This window comes from Peromyscus californicus, unplaced genomic scaffold, assembly GCF_007827085.1.
Source record: "Peromyscus californicus insignis strain IS unplaced genomic scaffold, ASM782708v3 Scaffold_3__1_contigs__length_106647218, whole genome shotgun sequence".
In the NCBI taxonomy this organism is placed as follows: domain Eukaryota; kingdom Metazoa; phylum Chordata; class Mammalia; order Rodentia; family Cricetidae; genus Peromyscus; species Peromyscus californicus.
The window spans coordinates 23,231,276-23,254,126 of NW_026294551.1; the positions used below are offsets into that span (position 1 = coordinate 23,231,276).

Genomic DNA, 22,851 nt, shown 5'->3' on the forward strand with positions numbered 1-22,851 from the left:
CCAGATATATGGGCTAGTAAGTCACGGCTTCTCAGACACACCTGAAATGATTGGGGATGGGATCAATTCCACGCAGATTCTTGTGAAAGAATTTCGGGGTGCAGTCTGGACCTTGTACTCACTGGAGGCAGGGTTGTTTTTTCTCTTTCCAAAGGCTTAGTCTATGTCAACAGAACTCATAGACAACCACAAACCTGAGTCAAAACGGTGACCAAGAACTTTATGTGTCCGTCAGCACATGACCTACTGCCATACAATCTCTGAGTTTACTCACTGTGTCAGTGACCACAGAGCCGATGTGACCGAGTACCTACCAAACCCAACATGTGAAAGGAAAGATTTGTTTTCGGCTCATGGTTTCAGACAGTCCAGTCCATCCAGGTGAGAAGGGTGCAATGGAATTCATTGTGTCGGGAGCTTACGGCAGAGTCACAATGGTAGGTGAAGAAGTGGAGAGCGCCGGACTCTAATCGGGGAGAGGTGGAACTTTCAAATGCTTTCTCATGGTAACCCCCTTCCATCAGCCATTGCCCACCACCTAAAGGTCTTCCGGCCTTCCAGAACAGCACTACCAGTTGGCAGTATTCAATCCTTACACCCTTGGGGGACATTTCAGGACCAAACCAAAGCACTCCCACGATTTTAATTGCCTCTCTGCACCCTTCTTAGTCTTTTTTCTGTTGGTATGACAGAATAGCTGAGAGGTTCATTTCTTACAGTTCCAGAGGCCGGCCATGAAATTCAAGGCTGGGGGCTCACATTTGGGGAGGGTCTTCTTGCCTGTGGGGACAGTCTGCACAGTCCTGACGCAGGAGAGGTATCATGTGGTGAGGGAGCCCATACCAGAAATAGAGCCAGGCCACATTTTACAGCAGATTCCCTCTCAAGATAACCTGCTAACCAACCAACCCATTAATATATAGAGATTAATCCATCCATGAAGGCAGGGCCTTCGCTATCTAACCATCTCTTAAACGGCTCACCTGGTTCCATCTCTCCATACTTTGCAATACAGATTAAATTCCTGCGTTTCAGAGGGGACATTGGAAAAAAAGTGGTGGCCTTTGTTCTTTATTCTCACTGGAGACATAAGTGGTCCCAAGCTCTCCTTCTAAGAACATTGAGCTTGCTTCAGTCACAATTACAGCTTTACAGCATTTTGTATGGTGAAATAAGGAAAATTCAGGGAACATTCTTTGCTCAGTTTTTGATGCAGGTGCAGAAGGAGCAGAGCTGGTGTGTCTCAATGGTTTCATTTACAATTGGAACGGGATTGACCTTTCCTACTCAAGTTCTGTGGCTTATAATCCTGACAGGGATAGGAGATAATGGCATGGAAGGGCCTGGGTTAAAATTGTAAGTCTAGAGAACTTCAATACTGAGCTTATGAAACAACATCATTTATGAAACTCTTTGATGCTCTGACCAGTCTGTCGTATTTGGAAGGTAGAAGACCTAACCCTGCTTCCCAGAAGGCTGCAGTCTCAGAGACATGTCGCAAATGTGTTAGGCAGTGTGGTCAGCAGTGAGAGAGAGGGCTGGGGACCTGGTGTGGCTGGTAGAGTGCTTGTGTACCATGTAATAAGCCCTGAGATGGATTTCCAGCACCATAGAAAGAGAGTAGCAGGGCCTGTGCCTATAATGCCAGCACTCCAGAGGTGGAAACAGGAGAATCAGAAGTTCAAGGCCCTCCTCAGCTACATATCAAGTTTAAGGTCAGTATTAGTTACATGAGACCCTGCCTCAAGTATGGAAAGAGTAAGATTGAACCTCATTAACCACAGGAAGCAGTTGGACCCTGTGGGTGCTTTATCTGCCACAGAAGAGGAGGGATACCAAGTGACCCATTCTACTGGAAGATCTTGGATCTAGATGAGGTCATTCCCTCCTATCAGGGCATCAGATTCATTCTAGAGAATTCAGAAAATGATTATTGAAGGAAACAACATTTGAACCCACATTTCCAAGGAAGATCCAAAGTCATGCCCTCAATTACACTGTGCATGCAAATAACTGAATCACTCACCTCTGCCAACCCGTGGTCCTTTATCTACAGAGTGTGTTACAACTGGGCATTGGACTGGGGGTGGAGGTCAGTAGTAAAGTGTTTGTTTCTCACTGATTCTGGGTTCCATTCTCAGTACTTGCCCCACTCCACCACCACCCATCCTCCACACATACACACAATGATAACAAAGACTATAACCTTTCCCTGGAAGCAACCAATTGTTGTTATAAGGATTAACAACGTCCACGAGGCTGAGGAGGCCCATTACCATTATGGAAGAAAAGCTGTGCAGGACCCTTCAGGACCAGTAACAGCACTATGTGGCAGGAAGAATCCTGCTGTGGCTTCACTGACTTGCAGCTCACCCTCCCCACATCCCCTCTGGGCCTTATTTTCCCTTATCTGTGCAATTAGTGCCATCGCATAGTAACACTGGCGTCTCTTCTGAGAACATACTTTATTTTTTGATTCGGGCATATGGTGCGTGTTTGTGGGAGGATAAGCACCTCAGAAGACACTGAAGGACACTGGGCATCTTACTCAGTCACTTTCCACCTTGTTCCACGGAGACAGGGTCTCTCGCTGAGCCTAGAGGTGGACAGGTGGCCACCAAGCCCCAGTAATCTTCCTGTCTCTGTACCCACTCCAACAATGGTAAGGTTGCAACAGCAACACCACACCGGGCTTTTCCATAGGTTCTGGGGATTTGAACTCGGGTCCTCATGTTGGCACAGCAAGGGCCTTTATCCACTGAACCATCTCCGTAGACCCTGACATTTTGTTTCTAAGTCCTCTTTAAATCAAGTCACCCATAACCTGCACACAGCCTTTGCCCCAAACTATCTTATTCATTCCCAACCTTTACCTTGGCAGAAAGATGTATCAAGCATGTCAAACATTCATGGCGGGCTTCCTGTTTCCATAGTCCCTACTGTAGGTCACGTACAAGCCGATGGTCTGAGGACTCAACCAAGAACAGAGACAGGGCTGCTGGCAGTTCACAAAGCTGTATTTCTCTCTGCCCAGGGACACCCTAGGGACAGACTGGGTTGTTTGGTTTTGAGGTGTGCTGGGATGAAAGGCATCCTGGAAGCAGAAGGCCAGTCATTCATTAATTAATTACGACTGTAATTGAGGGTTTGTTCTGAAGAGTGATTCCTTTGAAATTACTTTCCATCAAACAGCAACAGCCACAAAGGAGTCAGATATCCAGTGTCCTCTCTGTTTTCTTCTGCACAGGAGCAGTTTTCTTCTTCGAGGACTGGAGATTCTGGTTTGTTCTGGCTCTACCCTTCTAAGTCTTTCTTACCCAGGCTATAGAGGATTTATCTGGAGTGGTTTTGTATGGGTGTGTGTGTGTGTGTGTGTGTGTGTGTGTGTGTGTGTGTGTGTGATTAATGTTTAGTTTTTAAAAAGAAAATCTGTGCCACACAAAACAGTCTTACCAAGGACTTCAATCTGACCTCTTTTGAGTGAGTGTACCTTGGAAAAATTCCATTGCAAGATTAGAAAGACACCTGAGATGGCATGCTAGCCACCTGATGTTGTGGGCCCCGCCTCCAGGTTACCACCGGGAGGGAGGAGGTAACTGGCATATTCATGTGGTTCTAAACAACAACAGCAAAGTGTGTTGGCCCAGGGGCACCTCGGGATTGACCAAGAGGAAACCCACATTGCACAATCATAGGATCTTGTCGGTACAGTTGTCAGAAGGAAACTCCCACAGCAAAGGGCATAAAACCATCCCGGGCAGTCTGGGGCAGCTCAGTCCTGCGGTGTCAGAGAGCCTAGCCCTGCTCCATACACAGATGGAACCATGAACTCCAGCCACAGCTTTAGCCAGACCTACTCAGCCTCTGTCCACAGCCTCGGAGGCAGCTGGGGTCGGCCTGGGAGCTTCCACAGGACCCCTAGTGTCCATGGAGGGGCAGGAGGTGTCCGCATCTCCCTTTCCTTCACCACACCAGGCTGCCTGCCTCCTGGAAGATCATGGGGGTCTGGAAGAGGCAGTCCCCTGCTAGGTGGAAATGGCAAGGCCACCATGCAGAACCTCAATGACCGCCTGGCCACCTACCTGGAGAAGGTACGGGCTCTGGAGGAGGCCAATTCAAAGCTGGAAAGTCGTATCCTGCAGTGGCATCAGGAGAGAGAACCTAGCAACAAAAAAGATTATTCCCAATATGAGGAAAACATCAGCCGCCTGCAGGAGCAGGTAAGACACCGAGAGACCCTGCAGTTAGCGGTGGCGCTGTCATACCCAGGGGGACACGGGGGAGGAAAAAAACAGCACACATGCAGTTCCTGGGGAAAAGAGCAAAAGAACCCAGTCTCAAAGACTGCCCATGCAAATCTTACTGTCGTACTTTAAGTAAGGACTTGGGGAAACTTGTCTGTAAAATTAATTTTCTCTCTACGAATGATGTAGAGAGTGGAGACAGCAAGCATTTCAGAATTATTACAGACTATCTCTTAAAAAGCAAAACTGCCTGGCTTTCTGCATGCTTGAAAACGTAAAAAAGAATCTAAGCCTTAGAAATGTCAGGCAGTCAGGTGCTGTGCAGTAAGTATCACTTTCGATCCAACAACGTCAGGGAAGTGATAAGGGCTGGTATGCAGGGTGCACCCTAGGTACACAAGGCACAGGGGAGACTTCACCTTCGCATTACATCAGTTCTACCCCACCTCAGAGTCCTGGCGACAGTGTGACTCTCTACCCACAGAAGACTGAGTTACATTATTGTGCAGATCGTGCCTAAAAAGCTGTCACACTCTGCCAGCAGATAGAGATACCATTATGGCATCCCTAGCTACTTTTCCAGATGCTGCTAGAAGACAAAGGTGCTCACACTTCAGAGAATGGCATATTGCTAGAGGGGGAAAGTGACAAAATGAAAATAAATCTAAAACTTGGAAAGTTGTGATAGACTATGAAGATACGCTTCGAAAAACAACGTTTCTCAACCGAACAGCTAAAAAGTTAAGGTCCCACCTTCTTGGGTGCCTGGATACAAGTGGAGGGAGGATAATCATCTCAGAGTTATGTTCCCAAAGCTATAAACCTCCCCTTTGTATGAAGGAGTTCCAGGAAAATCCCTGTGAACTTATGATCTACCCTACCCTGGAAAGGCCATCACAGGCTTCCAATATTAATACCATATTATTTCACAGCACTCAGCCATCTTTGCTTGAATGTAGGAAGGACCAATCAAGATAATATAAATCTGTCCTTGTAATGACCCCTAATTATTGAATAATCAGCCTAATAACTGAGTGTGTAATTGCCTTAACTACAGAGTGCACGGCTGTCTTTGTGAAGAAAACAAGTTGACTCAACATCCACACGGTGTTTTTCGTTTAATGAAGTTGCTTTGGTTTTAGAATGGAGGGAAAGGATGATGCCTGCAAATGCAGAGCCAGGAGCGAAGCCCAAAACAAATAGCAGATTATACCAGATCCAGTCGCACGTCTACTAAATAGGAGAGAGAAGCAGGGAGAGGGAGAAAAGGGAAGGAAACCATTATTGAGCACTTCCTGTATGCCCAGCGGTGGGGGCGGGGGAGGTGTCAAATGTCAGACATGCATATCTGTGAGAAGGGCTTTCTGCAGTGGTGGGACCGATCTATATTATCTGACTTAATTCTCACATCAACTCTGTTAGGAAATTGAAGTTTAAAAACGTGTAATAACCCCTGAAGGCCGCAGCAAAAGGCAGAGGTGGGACTTCCTCGCGAGGGTCTGTTTCAAATGCTCTAACTTCCACTTCAGCCGGGTGCCAACTCGCCAGCCTCATGCAGAGATGAAATGGGTGTGTTATTCACAAGAATACGGCTGTGGATTGGCAGGAGCTACTCATGCCACACAGAGTTCAGAACGTATCATTTAACTCTCATAACTTCGGGGAGCAACTATTTTTATCCCCAACTTCCGGACCAGGAGACTGAAACTGGATACCTAACTTGTTTATCTAAATTCCTTAGAATAGACTTTTGGGTGGGGGAGTGAGTGGGTTCGACTATGAAGACGGGCAACTAGCCCACTCTCTTACAGGGCCAGAACTCTGGGTTCTGAGGCCAAATAGGTCAAGGGTCGTGCTTTTCTAGAACTGTGCTTTGAATGTTTCACCTTCTCTGGTTTGGAAGAGGGTCACTCTTGGAGGTTGAGGTTGTCTGTCATTTCTGACTTACCCTATTTGCAGATGAGGCCCTAAGAGGTGCCTCAGTCTGCTGGGGCTGGCCTCTCCCTGGGTCCTGATAAAATACTCTGAATAAATACAATATTTTACTCTCATTTTGCAATGTTAAATGCTACTCAAAAATCTGTGAGAAATGTAATTCAAAAAATGATTCCAAACCTTCTGAAACACAGAATTGGACATAGCAATAGGAATATCATTAAAAAAAAACTCCCTGGTGATTATCAGTATGTGACATTTGGGAGCATGGTCAAATTGTCTAGTTGCCTCTACTGAGGAGGAGATTACATGCCTTGGGGCAATGATAATGTGCTAATACACCAACTCGATTTTCAAAGAATGAACTCAGAGCCTTGAGGAGAATCTAGGTGATTATTACAACATGCAGCTTAAAAAGCTGTGCCTCGTATGCTCTTTCCCAATCCATCCCCATCCATTTATAACTATGAAGGATGTCTCGGAAACAGTGGCCACATTATAACACCATATTTAGTAAACCCAAACAGAGAGAAGCTGTTTCAAATATGAGATGTGGGTGCTGGAGAGATGGCTCCATGATGAAGAGGATATACTGCTCTTGCAGAGGACCTAAGTTCACTTCCCAGACCCCACAAGGTGGCTCACAACCACCTGTAACCCCATTCTGGGGGATCCAATGGCCTCTCTGTTCTCTGCAGGCTTCTGTGTGCACATGTTGCACATACATACACTGAGGCACACACACACACACACACACACACACACATATATATATACATATATATATATATACACACACATTCTTATGTAGATAGAAGAGAGAGAGTTGGTCTCCCATAGCCCAGACTGGCCTTAAACTCACTATGTACCCAAGGATAACCTTGAACTCCTGATCCTTCTGCCTTCACCAGTCCTGGACTGGGATTGCAAGAATGTGCCATCATGCTCCATTGATGCAGTGTTGGGTATTGAACCCACGCTAGGCAAGCACTCTGCAAACTGAGCTACAGCCCCCACCCTACATGCGCTGTATGCCAAGTACCCTCCAAGGCCTCACTCTCATGGAACACAAGAACGCTGGCTGGGGAGGAATTACATACCTGATGTTGGCTTCCCAATGGATGAGCGATCACTTTACCTTGGAAAAGGCCAAATTCACAGGGTATTTTTACTCCTCTGGCTCTGATGTGTGCACTGTGGGGCTGCTAATGAGGAGAGCGTCAACCAGCCCGGTAGCAGCGTGGATGAATGCAGTCACTCAGTGCTCGAGGAAGAAAATGCTCAGAGTCCCCAGCTCCGGGGATGGAGCTACTTTTATTTTGCATGAGCAAATAATACCAAGAATAAGAAGCCTAGATGGGAAAATGCTGGTGAAAATGCTATAAAGCAGCACTGTGGGCAAGAAGCCAGGACATACCTGCAGTTTTCACTTTCGGGGTAAAGCTCAATGAACCTTCCAGAGCTCCTGTAGTACGACAAGTATGTGTGTGATATTATCTCATTTACAATCTTCTAACTGTCACAAGGCGACATTGGTGATCGGCCATTACTATTGTCATCACCATTTTATGGATGAAGAAACTGAGCCTTTGATATACTCAGCCAGCGAATGGGTGAAGGCGGGACTCCAGCCCTGCTCTTGGAGTTCCAGGCCCAGCGTTCCCCCTCCTTGTGAAGGCAACTATTGTGCATTCAGAAGACCAAATTCCAAGTCATTGGTGAAGCTTTAAATAGGACTAGAGTTTTAAAAGACACCTTTGTATTAAAGAAGAGCTTTGCCCTAAGAAAAATCCTCTCTAAATAAAGGAATTAGCTGTACCAATACAATGGGAAGGCCACAAGGTTCTGTGACTCCAGCTGCGCTGCAAAAGCTTGAAGCCAGGATCTCTGAGTCCCCTGCTTCTAATACAAGCCCCTTACTGAGCAAATGATGAGACTGAAGGACAAGGGTGGAGTGATGCCCAACCATGGGCCTGTTCCGGAAGGAAGCCAGGCCAAAGAAACGTTACAGTTTCTCCTCTGGCACAATGCTCTGTACCAAAGTATTGTTCTACCTGTAGATGATGAGAAATTGACTCTGTTTCCCCACATCAAATGTGGGCTCTTTCTCTTCATAAGGTCCTGTATACCCAAGTGCTCAAAATAGCTCCAATGGGTCTTTTCCAATGCAAATAAAACTTACATAAATATCTAGTGAATATCTTTAGCTGGAGGTTTTACTACTGTGGAAACTTCTTAAGCAGTGGTAAAGAATTCAGTCAGTTCTTGTTTTAATAGCTTAAATAGAGGCAATCGTATCACAAATACATTACAAACACATACATCTTCCTGAAGTTTACATGTGTGGTTCTAGTCACTTTGGGCAGAATAATAATAACGATTGCTTTATATGAAGACTATCTGAAGTATACTTCAAATTAGCTCTCACACTGCAAGTGTGAATGTGTAAGAATTACATGCATCTAAGCTAATACCTGCTCTTTAGGAAATCATACCCTATAGTCACAATCAGAAAAGACTCAGAAGCTGGGCGGGCAGCTCCGTGGGTCAGACCAATTGCTATGCGAACATGAGGATCTGAGTTTGGATCCTCAAAATCCATGTCAAAAGCCAGAAATAACCACTCGTACTTGTAACCCCAGCACTAGTGGGAGGAAGTGGGAGACAGGATTGCTGGGGGTTGCTGGCCACCGTCCTAACTCCAGGTTCAGTAAGAAACCCTGTCTCAAAGGAATAAGGAGAGAAACAACAGAGCAGGACACTTGAGGTCCTCCTCTGTTCTTCTGAAGTACATGTATGGGCACATGCATGCACACACCACACCACACACACACACACACACACACACACACACACACACACACACACCACTTTATTTTAAAACTAACACTTTCAGATTCAGAAATGTAAGCAACTAAGTCACATTCCCATTACTAGACAGCTAGCAGGCATTACCAAGAGGCTCAGCCCCTCCTTCCCTACTTCGCTCTTCCGGAAGTCACATCAACCCCAGCCTGTCAAAGCTCTACACAAACGTGTGCTGTTCTCAGCCTTGGAAAGAGAAGCTTCTTATTACAATGAGTACCAATTAGCAAAGACTCCTAACTGTTCAAATGGCTGAGAATAGACAACTCTGAGTGTCCAGCTATGCACGGGTCATCTTTATCTATCTGCCCTGCTCCCCGAGGCATAGGGAACATCGAAGAAAAGTGGACAGGAAGAATGTAAAAGCCAGAGGATGGGAGGAGTGTGGTGAAATGCTGTCTGCTGGGCATGATGGTTGCAGCGCACAGGAACTCACAGCAGCTGTGGTACCTTCACAGGACCTGCACAAGATCAAGCCAGTTCAAAATTCCAGCAGGGTGGCTCATGCCTCTACTCCCAGCACTCGGGAGGCAGATCTCTGTGAGTTCGAGGCCAGCCTGGGCTACAGAGTGAGTTCCAGGAAAGGCTCCAAAGCTACACAGAGAAACCCTGTCTCAAAAACACAAAAAAGAAAAAACAAAACAAAACAAACAAAATTCCAGCAGGGACGGAGCTGGGGATCATGAGGCCCCATCGCTAGCTGAGGAGCTACTGGCAGTTGGAGCCTACCTGAAGAGAGGGAGTTATTTTTCTTTTGGGGGAGGGATTGGATAGCACTAATCAGGCTTAGCAGGTTAAATAATAATGGTAGTAGCAACAATAATAAAGAAAAGAAGGGAAGGGAGAAAGTTTAGCGCATAAAAAGACAGTGAAACCAAGAGCAGACATATTCTTTCTGTGTCTTTCACCGAGCACATGTGACTTGATTCCCACCATTCAGCTGCAGAAAAGGAAGTTGAAAGAAAAGGGGGCTGGAGACATGGCTCAACAGTTAAGAGCACTTGCTGCTCTCTCAGAGGACCTGGGTTTGATTCCCAGCGCCCACATCAGGTGACTCTCTGACTTCCAAGGGCTCCTGTATGCACACGGTGCACTAAAGTCATGCAGGCACACACACACACACACACACACACACACACACACACACACACACACACACACAAATCTTTTTAAGAAGAAAAAGATTGTTATCTGGGCTGCAGGTTGCTGGCAGAGGAAACCGGAGCTCAGACACACTGCTGTCACGGGTGGATCTATCCAGCTGGAATAATTCTCTGCACATATTTTACAGATCGTGGACAGTAAGATGACGAATGCTCAAATTGTCGTGCTCATTGACAACGCCAGGATGGCCGTGGATGACTTCAACCTCAAGTAAGTCCCTTCTTCTTCACAGAGCTCCGCGGGAGGGAAGCTCGGCCTGCTGTGACTGGCTGCCAAAATCTTCCTGGATTATAATTAAAGGGCACGACAAGAGTCATGTGCATTTTAAATAAGCCAGGCATAAAGTGCACATGAAAGCATGTGAGGATTCGAATAGGAATTAAGAATTAGGTGCCATTAGAAACTCTCCGTTTTAGGGATGGTAATTTGGTTGTACTTACTTAGGAAAAAAATACCTTTTTTATTAGATGCACTCTGTGGTATTTAGGGTTAAAGTGTCAGAATGTCTGTAATTTGCTTTAAACATTTTCAGCAATGAGCTATGTATGCACACTTGTGATCTCAGCTCTTGGGAGGCAGAGGCAGTAGGATGGTGCGTTTAAGAGCAGCCTGGGATATAGACTGACTTCAAGAGCGTCCTGGACTACATAGCAAGACCTTGTCCCAAAAATAAATAAACAACCAGCTACCACAAAAAAAAAAAATCAGCAATGAATTTAGATGAAGCAAATATGCAAGCTACTTATGGGTAATAAAGCTAGGTAACAGGTATAGGTCTATGCATATCCTCTTCTGTACTGCACTTAAAAGTTGACCTTGAGTCACCAACACAGACAAGCATAGCGTGGAACAAGTGTTTTATAGCCCTGTGTGTGTCCTGTATCAGTGCGCCAACGTGCTAATGATGCCTTGTATGTATCAGTCTCTCACACCTGAAAAGAGAGTCCCCTCTAAACCTGAGTGGACTCCGGCCAAGCCCGTGGCCTTCAACAATAGGTGTGCTCTTCCCCCCTCTCGCCAAAGGTATGAAAATGAACACTCCTTTAAGAAAGACTTGGAAATTGAAGTTGAGAGCCTCCGAAAGACCTTGGATGACCTGACCATTGTCACGACAGACCTGGAGCAAGAGGTGGAGGGAATGAGGAAAGAGCTCATCCTCATGAAGAAGCGCCACGAGCAGGTGGGGCTGCCCTGGGCTCCTGGGAACCAGCTCTGCCCCTAACTTCACAGTCCAGGGTGACCCCATAGTAACAGAAGGGGCCACCACCTGAGTGCCCACCCCAGTCTCCCTCATAAGGAACCACAGAAACATCTGTTTTCTTCCGATGTCAAGGTTATCTACTCAGATGTCAAACATGACCGAGTACAATAATAATTAACAGTTATTGGCAACAACAACAATAATAATAATAATTTGTTGTCACACACTGGTTTTCCCAACTTGTTAGTATAATACTATAAGAATCAGGACTGGGAAGATGCCTCAGTGGGTATAGTGTTTATTTAATTGTAAAGACCACAGTTTGGATCCCCAGAGCTCACGAGGCAGATGTGGTGCTTCCTGTAATCCCAGAACTTGAGAGGCAGAGATTGGATCCACAGGAAAAGCTGGCTGGCTGAAACTAACCAAATGAGTGAGCTCCGGGTTCAGCAAGAGACCCTGCCCCAATAAAATAAAAAAAGTGAATAGCAATGAAGGAAGACAGGTAACATCAACCTTGAGCCACCATCCCCATGAACATGAATGTGCATGTGTACATACAAATATGCTTACACACGTGTGTACAGTATTCACATAAAGATGCAAAAGGATAATGATGAGTGGGACTTGGAAGGAAGCTCAGTCAGAACAGTACTTGCTGCAGAAGCAAAGGACATTCATTCAAACCCCCAGCACACACACTAAAAACCCTGATGTGGAGGCATGCACCTGTAACCCCAGCACCAGAAGAAGCAGAGACAGGGGGATGCCTGGGGCTCACTGGCCAGTCCATATTGCCAGATTGGAGGATTCTATGTTTAGTGAGAGACTCAAAAATAAGGTAGAGGGCAACCTCTGGCCTCCACATACATGTACACACAGGTACTTGTACTTACAGACATATACGAACATAGAGAAAGAAACGGAGACAAAGACAAAAAGTAAATGTGTGAGGCCACATTTCCCTCACTGGCCTAAAGTACAGAAAAGGACAATGGTATAAAGAGGATGCTAAAACTCAAAACCCAAGCACCCTAAGCAACAGAAGCATGTAACTGACTTACAGAATTACCTGTCATTCATCTTAGGTCCCTGAGATGGACCAAAGGACAGAACATTTTAGGCAAGCCTGGTTGCTTCTAAACATCAAAGACGGGTTCCTGAACAGCTGTCTAGACAGCGATTGTTAGTTACACCTTTCCTGTGACCTCTTGCTTTGCATGGAACCCTAGAGAAGCCTAAGGCGTGGCATTTTTAAAGTCTCGCTAATGTTACTGAACTAACTGCTTCCCCAAAGCTTTGGCCTAGCACTGGAAATGTTGACCACTTAACTGCATAGACACATGACCAAAGAACACTGGCTAGAAAGGAGTCTATTTGCTCCAGACATGTAATTGTTTCTAGAATAATCTCAGCCAAGGAATTAAGTCAAATAAACCATCTGACTATGTGTTGCTATAGTTTAAACATGAAATGTCCTCCACCAGCTTGGGTTTTGAATGCTCTGTCTCCGCCACTCATGGCACTTTGGGAGGTGAAATGTATCTGGAGGAGACAGAATACAAGGGGGGGTCCCTGTGGGTATTTTGTTCCTGCACGGCAAGATCTCTCTCTGCCTCTCCCTCCCTCCCTCCCTCTCTCTCTCTCTCTCTCTCTCTCTCTCTCTCTCTCTCTCTCTCTCTCTCTCTCTCTCTCCCTCCCTCTTTCTTTCTCTTCCTCCCTCTCTCTCTCCTTCTCTCTCTCTCCTTCTCTCTCTCCCTCCCTCTCTCTCTCTTCCTCTCTCTCTCTCTCTCTCTCTCTCTCTCTCTCTCTCTCTCTCTCTCTCTCTCTCTTTCTTCTCCTCTCCCCTTTTCTCCCTCTATTTCTTATCTCTCTCTGCTTCTCTGACTAGCTCCTTTCTGTCCTTCATGAGGTGAGGAAGCCCCTCTACAAGTTCCCACGTGTTTTCTGAGTGTGCTATTTCTCATTTTTATGACTGATGGGAACACCTTAAGGGAAGGGAAATTAATTTTTTTTTTCAAGACAGGGTTTCTCTGCATAGCTTTGACAGCTTTCCTGGAACTCACTCTATAGCACAGGCTAGCCTCAAACTCACAGAGATCTGCCTGTCTCTGCCTCCCAAGTGCTGAGATTAAAGGCGTGTGCCACCACCACCCAGCTTAATGTCTTTTGGGGAAGAGGGGGAATTAATTTTTCCTCAGTTTTTGAGGCTCAGTCCATGGCTGCTCGGCCCATGCACTTGGGTCGTGTACCACAGCTGCAGGAGCATAGGACAAAAGATTTCTTCACTTTATGGCTCACAGGAACTAGACAAACAAGAAGGGGCCAGGGATAAGATCTCTCCATGGATCCACCCACAGGGACCCACCAGAAAATTCCCACTCGTAAAGATTCCCAAACCAACCAAGAAAATGCTATTGGCTGAGGACCAAGCCCTCAGCACATGACCCTTTTGGGGGGAGACACTTTATACCCAAACCATAGCACATGTGTTATGTAGTCTTTATTTCAAAGTTTTAGAGACTATGCCCACGATGGTTGGTCAGTTTGTAATAACTACGAAACTGCCATGCCAGTGAGAGTGGTAACCACATAAATAGAACCACTTACCAGTGCCAATCAACACAAGATCCAGTCTTCTGGTTGTCATGGGCTGCTTCATTGTCTTCCTCTGTCATTAAACAGGAAATGGAGGAGAGTCATCTGCCAAGTGACTTCAAGGTCAATGTGAAGGTGGACACAACTCCAGGGGAAGATCTGATTAAGGTCTTGGAAGATATGAGGCAGGAGTATGAGCTAATCATAAAGAAGAAACATCAAGAGTTGGACACCTGGTTTAGAGAGCAGGTAAAATGAAAGTGACCAGACCTGCCAACTCTTCCTTTGCCACATGTCACAGCACTGATGCCTCTGCTTTTGTTTGGTTCACAGTCAGCCGCCATGTCCCAGGAGGCCGCCAGCCCGGCACCTGTACAAGGCAACCAAAGTGATGTCCACGAGCTGAGGCGAACATTCCAGGCCCTAGAGATTGACCTGCAGGCACAGCACAACAGGGTGAGTTGAGCCATAGAGATCCTGGACCCTGGACTGTCTCCGCAGAGCATTCTTTGACCTTGTCCCCTGGCCCTGGCTCACCGGTCCCCATGGGACTTCTGTCACTCTCCACTTCCCATTCCAATTGTTCATGATGAGAATGAGGAGAAATCTGTGTACTGTGTGGAGACACAGCTAGACTTTGAGTGAGTGGCTCATTATGTCCAATGCTGGCAATCGTCATATTGACCTTCTCAGGTAGGGCTTAGCCCTCTCATTCTAAAGAGAAGGAAACCAACACTTCAGACAGTTAACGAATTTGGCAAAGGTCATACAACTACTGTTACTGGCGGTGAAGCTGTGTGATTTCAGGGATGGTGGATGCTAGACACACACACACACACACACATACACACACACACACACACACACACACACACACACACACACACACGCACCCCCATATTGTCTGTCAGTCCTCACTTATAACCGGTATGTTCCTCAAACTCCAATAGAAAGAAATTCTGGCACTACCATGATGGATGACAAATTTAACCCTGGCTGACTCCAATGCACTGCTCTGTTCATTATGCGGGTGACATATCACCCACTATCCTGCACATGTTCTGAGTCTAAGCCATTTCTGTCTTCATTGTGGCTTGGTAAGATGTGTGTATGAATGCTGCTCCCAGAGCTCACTGTGTAATCTATCACGTCATTCCCTTCATGTCTACCAACCTTCTGACCATTCATCAATGCCTTCATGTCTACCAACCTTCTGACCATTCATCCTTCCCTTCATGTCTACCAACCTTCTGACCATTCATCAATGCCTTCATGTCTACCAACCTTCTGACCATTCATCAATGCCTTCATGTCTACCAACCTTCTGACCATTCATCAATGCCTTCATGTCTACCAACCTTCTGACCATTCATCAATGCCTTCATGTCTACCAACCTTCTGACCATTCATCCTTCCCTTCATGTCTACCAACCTTCTGACCATTCATCAATGCCTTCATGTCTACCAACCTTCTGACCATTCATCCTTCCCTTCATGTCTACCAACCTTCTGACCATTCATCAATGCCTTCATGTCTACCAACCTTCTGGCCATTCATCAATGCCTTCATGTCTACCAAACCTTCTGATCATTCATCATTCCCTTCATGTCTACCAAACCTTCTGGCCATTCATCCTTCCCTTCATGTCTACCAAACCTTCTGACCATTCATCATTCCCTTCATGTCTACCAAACCTTCTGATCATTCATCATTCCCTTCATGTCTACCAAACCTTCTGGCCATTCATCCTTCCCTTCATGTCTACCAACCTTCTGGCCATTCATCCTTCCCTTCATGTCTACCAACCTTCTGGCCATTCATCCTTCCCTTCATGTCTACCAACCTTCTGGCCATTCATCAATGCCTTCATGTCTACCAAATCTTCTGACCATTCATTAATGCCTTCATGTCTACCAAACCTTCTGACCATTCATCAATGCCTTCATGTCTACCAAACCTTCTGATCATTCATCAATGCCTTCATGTCTACCAACCTTCTGACCATTCATCAATGCCTTCATGTCTACCAACCTTCTGGCCATTCATCAATGCCTTCATGTCTACCAAACCTTCTGATCATTCTTCATTCCCTTCATGTCTACCAAACCTTCTGGCCATTCCTCCTTCCCTTCATGTCTACCAAACCTTCTGACCATTCATCATTCCCTTCATGTCTACCAAACCTTCTGATCATTCATCATTCCCTTCATGTCTACCAAACCTTCTGGCCATTCATCCTTCCCTTCATGTCTACCAACCTTCTGGCCATTCATCCTTCCCTTCATGTCTACCAACCTTCTGGCCATTCATCCTTCCCTTCATGTCTACCAACCTTCTGGCCATTCATCCTTCCCTTCATGTCTACCAACCTTCTGACCATTCATCAATGCCTTCATGTCTACCAAATCTTCTGACCATTCATTAATGCCTTCATGTCTACCAAACCTTCTGACCATTCATCAATGCCTTCATGTCTACCAAACCTTCTGATCATTCATCAATGCCTTCATGTCTACCAACCTTCTGGCCATTCATCAATGCAGCTCCTGAGCACTGCTCTTCCCTGCATTTTCAGAGGGCAAAATTAGTTCATTTGTGTTGCAAGACCATATGGTAAATAACCTTGTTTTATGAATTACTGATAGCGATCAGACATTAAAATGTGCACTGTCAGCTAGGCATGGGGAAGCATCTCTATAATCCCAGCACTTGGGAGGTTGCAGAAGGAAGATCACCAGTTGCATAACCATCCCAGACTGTGTAGTGAAGACCCTGTCTCCCTTAAGAATATGTGTTGTTAAGGTGGCGAGGATGGCCACTGAAATGGTCCACAGTGTGATGCTCTTCGGTGTTCAATGTATTTCAGCTACTCTGTTTCACAATAGTCCTGGGGTCAATAAGGCTCTGATACCTGTGTTCATGTGTTCCTCTGTCTGGCACTATGCTTAGCACTGAGAATTTAGTGACGAAAGAATAAGGAGAACAAACTACAATTGTGAGAATCATCAAAATATATGTATGTCAGCTGGGAAAGACTGCACAGGAGACAGGAAGACACAGTAGAGGAAAGAGCTGCCACCTTAAACACAGCAAGCACAAGGCAGCTGAGGAAAGGTCTGAGAGAAATGTGGAGGGGCTTTAATGTGGCTGTGGGCTGGAGAGGAGGGGGAGCTCCAGGTAGAGGGAACAGCGAATGCAAACGCCAGGAGGCACAAGTGTGTCCTGTGCAACATCCAGTAACAAAGAGAAAGAAGGGGAGAGGAGAGGAGGGCAAGGAGGGAAGAGGAATGGAAGGGGGGTGATGGGGTCAGGTCACAATGGAGCCAGACAGTGTGGGGTTCTGTAGGCTGTCTTGGAGGGGCCATGTGGAGCAACCTGTGTAGCCTGCTCTTCTAGGAACTCTGCTATCTGTTGAGGGAAACAGAGAAGCTGGACGGTGGCTGAGGGTGGGTATAGATTTAAGACAGAAAATCAAGGTAGGACTATCTAGGAGAAAGGACAAATGACGGTGAAGGCAGGAGGCAGTGGGGGGTGATGGCGGCAGACCGCTCATGGCGTTGGAGGCATTGGGTGCCTGGACACAGATCAAGTCCATGGAGGAAATAAGGGTTGGGGATTGCTGGAGTGCTCCAGATTGCTTCCATTCCTCAGTGAGACAAAGGGCTGAGAGGAGGCATGGGAAGATGAGGCTTGAGGACAAAAGAGAAGGAGCAAAATGGGTCTCTGGGAGAGTGAGAGTGTACCCGCACCAGAGGGATGAGCTTTAATAGACAGGTAGCGTTAGTAAGGGCTCCTGAAAGCTGAGCAGCCATTCAAGTGTGAATGAATAGCTGATACAATCAGGAGTTTTCTCCTTCAAATTGAAGTTACATGGTACAGAAAATCAGGTGGTAAGTCCAGACGACATGAGGACTGGATCTTAACCCTAGCTGAGATGCTTCATTTTGAAGTTTCAGAATCTCCTCAAAAATGGCTGCCTGTCGCTGAAGTTCAGAGACCATCATTTAAGAACAAGACTAGATTCGCCAAACGACTAGACACTCAGTTATCATTTGAATTTAAGATTAACATCTAAGTCATCTTTGAGTATATAGGGATGTCCAGTGTTATAGCGGGATTATGGTTGTGAGCATAATTATCCTAAAGAGTTATTCATTGCTCATCTTAATTCAAGTGTAACCACACATTCCCTATTACACATGGTATCCCTGTATCAGCTCATTCTCTGGGGATGCAGCCTCTCTCCTTCCTGGAGCTTTGCATTGAACCAGAGATAAAATGGAAACATTAGGGATGGTTCAGAGCCGGGGAGCTTGTGTTCAATCCCCCGTGAGTACACTACACCAGCAGTGCTAGGAAGATGCAGTGGAGTTGTCAGGAGCTCCCTGACACAATGGCTTTACGCCCAAAACATGGCATCAGAAGACCCGGCACTGATCCCAAGTCCCAACTCTATAAGTCAGCCTGTTTCTTCCCAAGATGCCTAGCAGAGAGGTGGGGTTAAGCTGACCCTGATCAAGCCTGTGCTGCCGAGGCCCCCAGTGGACTAGTGAACGGGCTATCATTCCCTCTTTCAGAAATCGGCTTTGGAAAACATGCTGACAGAGACCCAGACTCGCTACTCCTGCCGCCTCCAGGACATGCAACAGATCATCTCCCACTACGAGGAGGAGCTGATGCAGCTACGCCAAGACCTGGAGCGGCAGAACAGTGAACACAAAGTGCTGCTGGGCATCAAAACCCACCTAGAGAAGGAAATCGCCACCTACCGCCAGCTCCTGGAGGGAGACCTTGAAGGGTGAGGCAGTAGTGGCTGGAACACGCTGTCCATGATGCCCCCATGCATGGGAATGTGTGTGTCCCCAGGGTATGGCCACAGTGGCTTTAAAGAAAGGGAAAGGCTCATTTCCTCTGGAATATTCCTCAATCAGGTGTCTCATTGAGTCTGAGCTAAAAGGCTGGTTCTCCTTACATGTGAAGGCTTGCACTCAGAACAGTTAAATGAAGTATTGGCTCAAAGTAGGCATGGGGAGAACAAAAGGGTTTGACTGTTGTGTTTCTCCAATAGAGGGCAAGCAATTTAAGTTCAAAAATAAGAAGAAAAGTCAAGGGAAATGTTTTAGACTAACATTTTATATAAATAAAATGTGGTTGGGTCAAACTATGGCCAGAGTATCTCAGGGGTCCAGCCTTGGGACCCTGACTCTGGAAGGGATGTTAGCAGAGGCAAAGCCTGCTAGGTGCTGGAAGGAGGGATAGGAAGACCGGGGAGGATTCCCTGACTCCAGACCTTCTAGGAGGTGGTCCTCTCTTCCGAGGGATCCAGTTAGCCTCCACAAACTCACGATCTTACTGCATCCGCCCGGCAAGCAAAGGAAGGGCTGCTGGCCGCCAAAGTGACTTTCTGTTTTTCTCTCTTGCCTTCCTAGGACAATGGATGAGTCTGAGTCGAGAATGAAAGGTAAAAGAGACTCTGTGTTGTTGTCTGACTCTATGTATAGCTCTGGTTAATCTGCCCACCCGTCTACTCATTCTGTGTTAGCCATAACCCTTACTCTGCTCCCAAATGTCCTGAGCTCAATTTCTATTTTCCTCCCAGATGACCAGAAAGAAATTTCCAATTCAAGGTACCACAGAGCAAAGTGGGCCCTGGTTATTTTAGCAGTAGAGGACTGAGTAGTTCTTATTCAAAGGCCTTAGGAATAAATGAGTTAGGGGTTTGAAGGGGGTTTTTCTTACATATTTTCACGGTACATGATGATGAATCTTGAGGATGGAACATAATGCTAAACATGAAATTCAGTTATGTTTCATGTATATGTAGCCTATATACAGACCACATTGTAATATATATTATATATAATAATAATATCTTACATATGGAGCCTTGAAGTGTATAATGTCCCTCTCATAGCATATGTCAGTTCTCCAAAAGCTTGAGAATTTGGACCATTTGGGACTTGGGGATTTTGAATAAGGGAGGCTCCTGTTATATATGCAAGCTCTTTGCAAGAGAACATAAATTAAAGTGGTGATTGACAGTATTCTGTCTCTCTTAAATAATGAAGTCTGCTAACTAGACTTTCAGGAAATTACATCACATCAGTTCCCAAACCTGACTTTGTTGAACAGTAGGGGTTTCCATGAGATTTGAGTAGAGAATCATGACTGATAAGTTCTGAGGCCAAATGCAGTTGGCAATTCGACCACAATGCATCCTTCTCTCAAACAGACATGCTTTCATGTAGCATGCTAAAGACAGAGCAAGCACTTCTGCAAGGAGGAAGGGGGACGAGAAAGAGAAAGAAACAACCAAAGTTTTTACTTTGCCCAACACAATAGTCTCGCATCTTTGACCTAGGAACCATATTTTCTCAGATCACCATGAGTATATGACAGAAAAGTTTAGCACATGAGAGTGTAGATTATGCATCACTTTCTGACTCATTTTTTTATAAAATTATTCTAAGACATTAGAGATTCAGAGACTCTAAGTTAAGCTAACCATTCCAGAGCAATTTTCCTAACTGCCATGTTTCTGCAAAACTGGACAGATGGCACAAAACTCTCCTTAGCTACATTCAGGGGTGGGTAGCCCAATACTTGATGTACAATCTGCTGTGTGCTGTGCAAGTGGCTTGACATTTATACATTTATACATTTCCCCTTATATTCATATTAATGGTTTCTATTCTTCCCTGTGGCCTAGAACCAGTTTACTGATATATCAGCAAAGTACTTACTTAAATAAGGGATGATGTCTTTGAGAACAGTAAGCATCCCTGGCTTCTCCCCCAACCATGTCATGCTTCTAGAACCTAAAAATAAGATGTCCTGAATGGCATGTGGTGCCCTGTAAATTCACAATCTGTGATGATGAGTCACATGGTCCTTGTGAGAAGAAAGCACTCCTCCAGAGCTGGTGGCCGGAGATCTGCACCAGGCTCCAGATCTCCAGAAACTGGCCGTGTTCAGAGACCTTTGCTTTCTGGAGGAAGTAGAGATTTCCTCCATGCTAAGACCCTTTCCCCCTGCAGTAGAGCCCACCATATAGCTTGGTGAGCATTTTACAAGACGCAGGAAACCTCCAGGGACTGGGAGCATGAAATTGAACATGAGCACAGTCCCCATGGTGGGGGAAGCCTGGCAGTGACCTCCTCTTCCATACTCTTTCCCACAGGATCTACAGCTTCAACGATCAAGGCCATCACTCAAGAGAGCGTCAATGGGAGAATAGTTCTTTCTCAAGTGAATGAGATCCAAAAGCATGTGTGAGGCCAATAAGTCTCTGGCCATTGTAAAAACCATGTTCCCCAATGGAAAGCCCTTGCCTAGACGCTAATGGGTGAGTCTCACTGGGAATCCTTGGAGTATTCAGATTCAGAAACTTTTGTCTGTAATGGTCTCACCAGACTTCCCATGATGCTCTTAATATATTACTGGAATATTTTAGTCAAAGAAGAAGTTTATGAATTAAAGCTCTACTCTCCTGCTCTCCCAGGGGCCCATCAATGTGCATATGGTTTGTAGCCAATAAACCTCCATACAGGTTGCATCCCGTCTTTTCTTACGTCATCAGGCAAGACAGGGCCTCGTTTATCTTTCTACTGAGATGTTTGTGGAGCACTTCCATGAAAGATCCAGAGGGATCTTCAAACGTCAGACATGCACTTGGCAGAATGGTCACCCTGAAGCTATGCCACCCAGGGATGAGGTGTGGTTCTTGAGGCCCTCTAGACCCTGCGAGAAGAAAAGCGGGTGGGGGACATAGAGGAAAGAATCTCTGAAAGCTCTCCTGAGGAAGCCAAATGTATGTGAGAAAGTAGCTGAGTGTGAAAATGAGAGCTAAAATCAAGAAAGGAGATTTTGTGGGGGAAACGTCATCACACAGGAATGCTAAAACCCAAATTACAAATGTCGGGATCCAGAGACCTCCAGTGATCTATGGCTGGTGGCTAACCTACTGGCATGATGACCTCTGTCCTCTTGAAAAGAGGCCATTTTCTCAGGTTCTAGGAGAGTAAGCCATTGTTGTATGACTGCTTTAGAGGGCCTCTGCTGGGGGAAAGAGCTAGAAAGCGATGTGTCTATGAAGACATCATCAGAAGGTGGGAACACAGAATGATGAGGTATCAGCAACTTAAGAGACGACAAGCATAGGACGGGCAACGTCACCCCTTTCACACACAACCTGATGCTCAGAGAGGTGAAGGTGTTGACCCAAATGCTCGCTAGGCTGGCACTGTTGGACGAAGGTCTATGTCTCATGGTCCTTTCAACGACTTCGCTCGTTAAGCTAAAAGTGGATGCAACTGAGTGACTTAGTCATCTGTTACATTTGCTACATCTCATTTTTATTATTGTTTTCATACTCTTTTTAAATTTTTTAATGTGTCTGACTGTTATATCTGCATATACATCTGTGCATCATGTGCATGCAGTAACTGAGGAGGCCAGAGGTTGTCAGATCTCTAAGAACTGGAGTTGCAGACATTTGTGAGCCACCTTGTGGGTGCTGGGAACTGGACCCGGGTCCTCTGAAAAAGTAGCCAGTGATATTAGCCACTGTGCCGTCTCTTAAGCTCTTAATAGCCTCTTTGAAAGGATTACTTTTGATGGTTTCTAAACTGAGAATCTGTTAAACCTGATTTTATTTTTCCCTTTAATGCAACAATTAGTATTTCTGATCTGTAATCCCTCAGGAATAAAAAAAAAAATCTAACCATCTAGATGGGAAGAAAAACAGAATAAAGAAAAGAGGCTAGCCATATCGCTAAGAATAAATAAAATTATTAATTTAACTAAATTCCATGAATCCAGGTGTAAAATTTTAAGTTTGTATT

The 22,851-nt window shown here is 45.7% G+C and overlaps 1 protein-coding gene across 1 annotated transcript; it reads left to right on the forward strand.

Moving 5' to 3' along the window:
• The first annotated feature begins 3,707 nt into the window (after positions 1-3,707).
• Positions 3,708-21,464, forward strand: Krt23 (keratin 23). Its single transcript, XM_052758547.1, has 8 exons — positions 3,708-4,220; positions 10,336-10,418; positions 11,232-11,388; positions 14,095-14,256; positions 14,341-14,463; positions 18,586-18,806; positions 19,438-19,469; positions 21,189-21,464. Exons 1-8 carry the CDS (start codon positions 3,825-3,827, stop codon positions 21,281-21,283), a joined length of 1,269 nt encoding a protein of 422 aa, XP_052614507.1. The 5' UTR covers positions 3,708-3,824; the 3' UTR covers positions 21,284-21,464.
• The last annotated feature ends 1,387 nt before the right edge of the window (positions 21,465-22,851 follow it).